Below are 2,591 nucleotides of genomic sequence, written 5' to 3'. Positions count from 1 at the left end.
TTCGCCAGCGTTTTTCCCCCCTTACGCTACAGACGCTTTGTCTATTCGAGTCTATTATTGACAATGCAACCGTGCGACTGATTTGAACCTTACGCATTAATTGTTATTTGTTATAGAGATGATTAGTTTTACTTCTAATCAATCAATAAATCGTTAAAATTCTATGAAATTATCAGGTTATAATAAATAGTATATTTCAACTTTACATATACTATACATATCTTTTGCTGATTTTATTTATTTTTCATGATATTAAATTATTTATTTTAATTTTTAATTATTACTATTGTATTGTGCATAATACATTTTGTTATGCAATTGTATTTTGTGGACATAGCACGGAATAAAATCAATTAACTGATGTATAGACGGATACCATTCCATTCAAAATGCGAGCATCGTATCTTCTACTCCATTCTCGGGTCAGGCTTTTCTCTGTCTCTCTGACACTCTGTCCTCTGACAGAAGTCACATGACTCGACTCACATGCGCTGAAACACGTGTAGCGTGCATAACATAACCCATACTTTCGACGCTCGTAAAATTTATTCGACAGATAAAAGATCTGCGAATACATTCCTGTGCATTTATTGCAGTTTATTTTCAGTGTTGCGACGACACGATTATGGCAAAGGTTCCGCGGAAACGTGCTAAAATGGGAAAAAGCACGAGAGAGCAGTTGGAGATGCTCGATAAATCGGTTTGTAAACACGTAATTGTGTGACACTTGGCGTATTTATATCGTTACATACTTATTACATTTGCACGTTTGTGGCTTGCAGGAATTGATCGATAAGATATTGCGATTGGAGGCTCACAACGAGCAACTGAAATTATCGATCGCGAAAAGTACGGACACTGAACTGAAGAAAGAGAAGACGCCAAAGAAAGTAAGAAGATCGTTTGATTTTTCACGGTAAATATGTTGCTCTTGAACTTGTGTCACTTGTTTCTCTTTCATACTAGTGATGTCCTACAATTTCAATCGTAGGTGTCACAAGAGGCACATTCTGCTAAAGTTTTATTACCTCGGTTGGGATTATCACGGTTTCACCGTACAAGACGATAACAGCGATACTATTGAGCATCATCTATTCGCAGCTTTGTTAAAAAGCTGCTGCATCGAATCCCGCGAAAGCGCAAATTACCATCGTTGTGGACGAACCGATAAAGGTGTTAGCTCGTTCTCTCAAGTTGTATCGTTGGATGTGCGGAGTAGACTGGAACTAGAGAATCAAGACAACTTGCCGGATGAGTTGCCTTATTGTAAAATGTTGAACAGATTGCTGCCAGCGAATATAAGGTGTACAGCATGGTGTCCTGTCGCATTCAATTTCTCCGCAAGATTCGACTGCAAGTATAGAAAATACAAGTACTTCTTCCCAAGAGGCAATTTAGATATAGATGCCATGAACAAAGCTGCCAAGTATGTTATAGGAGATCATGACTTTCGTAATATTTGTAAAATGGACGTAGCCAATGGCGTAGTTAATTTTAAAAGAACTGTAATTGATGCAAGAGTAATCGTCGTTAGTGATGACAACGTGGAAAAATCTACAGGTAATGTTCAATTTCTTCAGTTGCTTATTATCTTCTAACGATATACAATGTATAGTGAATTCTTACTTTATTTTGAAGGCTACGATATGTGTGAATTAGAAATTACGAGCCAAGCCTTTCTGTGGCATCAAATTCGTTGTTTAATGGGCATCTTGTTGTTGGTTGGACAAAGGAAAGAGGAGCCTGAAATAATCTTGAAGCTCCTGGACATTGAGACTTGCCCGCAGAAGCCGCAGTACACTATGGCTCATCAAGTTCCATTGAATCTCTGGTATTGTGATTATGAAAACGTAAAATGGTTTATCGACGAAGATGAATTATTACACACTATCAAAATATTACAACAGGATTGGGCTCTGAATACTATAAAGTATGTTTATTGAGAAAGAAATCCACATAATCGTACATGAGATCGATTTTGTAATCAAGTTCCTTTTTCATTATATGCAGATCTACAATGATTAAAAATATGTTGATGGAATTGGAAAATTTCGTCAACTGTGTAAGTACTAATTTTCAAAGTGATTGCCTGCTTCTCGGAGTACAATCAAAAATATATCAACCATTAATGAAACGAGAAATGTGTGGTAAGTGTATGATGATTAATTTTACCAAAGCTAGTGAATATAAATTTGTTGATAAAGTCGAGACTCAAGTTCAAACTTTTTCAATATACTATTCAAAAATGGTTTTTCTTTATTTTACTTTGGTTTACTTTATTACGTATCTATAGCATAGCCTACGTTTATTAATTTGGAAATAATGCATACAAATACACTGTTTTAAGTCTTAATATACTTTGTATTCGACTATAATACAGACATTCAAAATATTTTGATGATCATGTGTATGTAATTTCACGTTCTTCTCTTTTTAATACTATACTAAACACAATGTCGCCGCGTTTGGACGTGTTCTATACTTAAGATTACAAGTTCCTAAATGTACATTCTATCAACAGTATAGTAACTGAATAGATTAAGTTAAGCCTGTCCAAAATTTGATTCACGAGCAAAATGTTTCTTCTCGTC

At 35.3% G+C, this 2,591-nt stretch overlaps 1 protein-coding gene across 1 annotated transcript; it reads left to right on the top strand.

Annotated features, from left to right (window-relative positions):
• Positions 1 to 490: 490 nt before the first annotated feature.
• LOC112461098 (tRNA pseudouridine(38/39) synthase) lies at positions 491 to 2,147 on the top strand (the record flags this gene model as incomplete). The annotated part of the gene is made up of 6 exons (XM_025026182.1): positions 491 to 538; positions 608 to 700; positions 783 to 916; positions 992 to 1,560; positions 1,639 to 1,930; positions 2,011 to 2,147. Coding segments are annotated over exons 2-6 (1,207 nt in total), but the record flags the coding sequence as incomplete, so codon positions are not given.
• Positions 2,148 to 2,591: the final 444 nt, after the last annotated feature.

Source organism: Temnothorax curvispinosus, unplaced genomic scaffold (assembly GCF_003070985.1).
Source record: "Temnothorax curvispinosus isolate PA1 unplaced genomic scaffold, ASM307098v1 QBEX01011069.1, whole genome shotgun sequence".
NCBI lineage: Eukaryota > Metazoa > Arthropoda > Insecta > Hymenoptera > Formicidae > Temnothorax > Temnothorax curvispinosus.
Note: the sequence above shows the minus strand (reverse complement) of the source record. Positions and strands in the feature narration are given on the sequence as shown.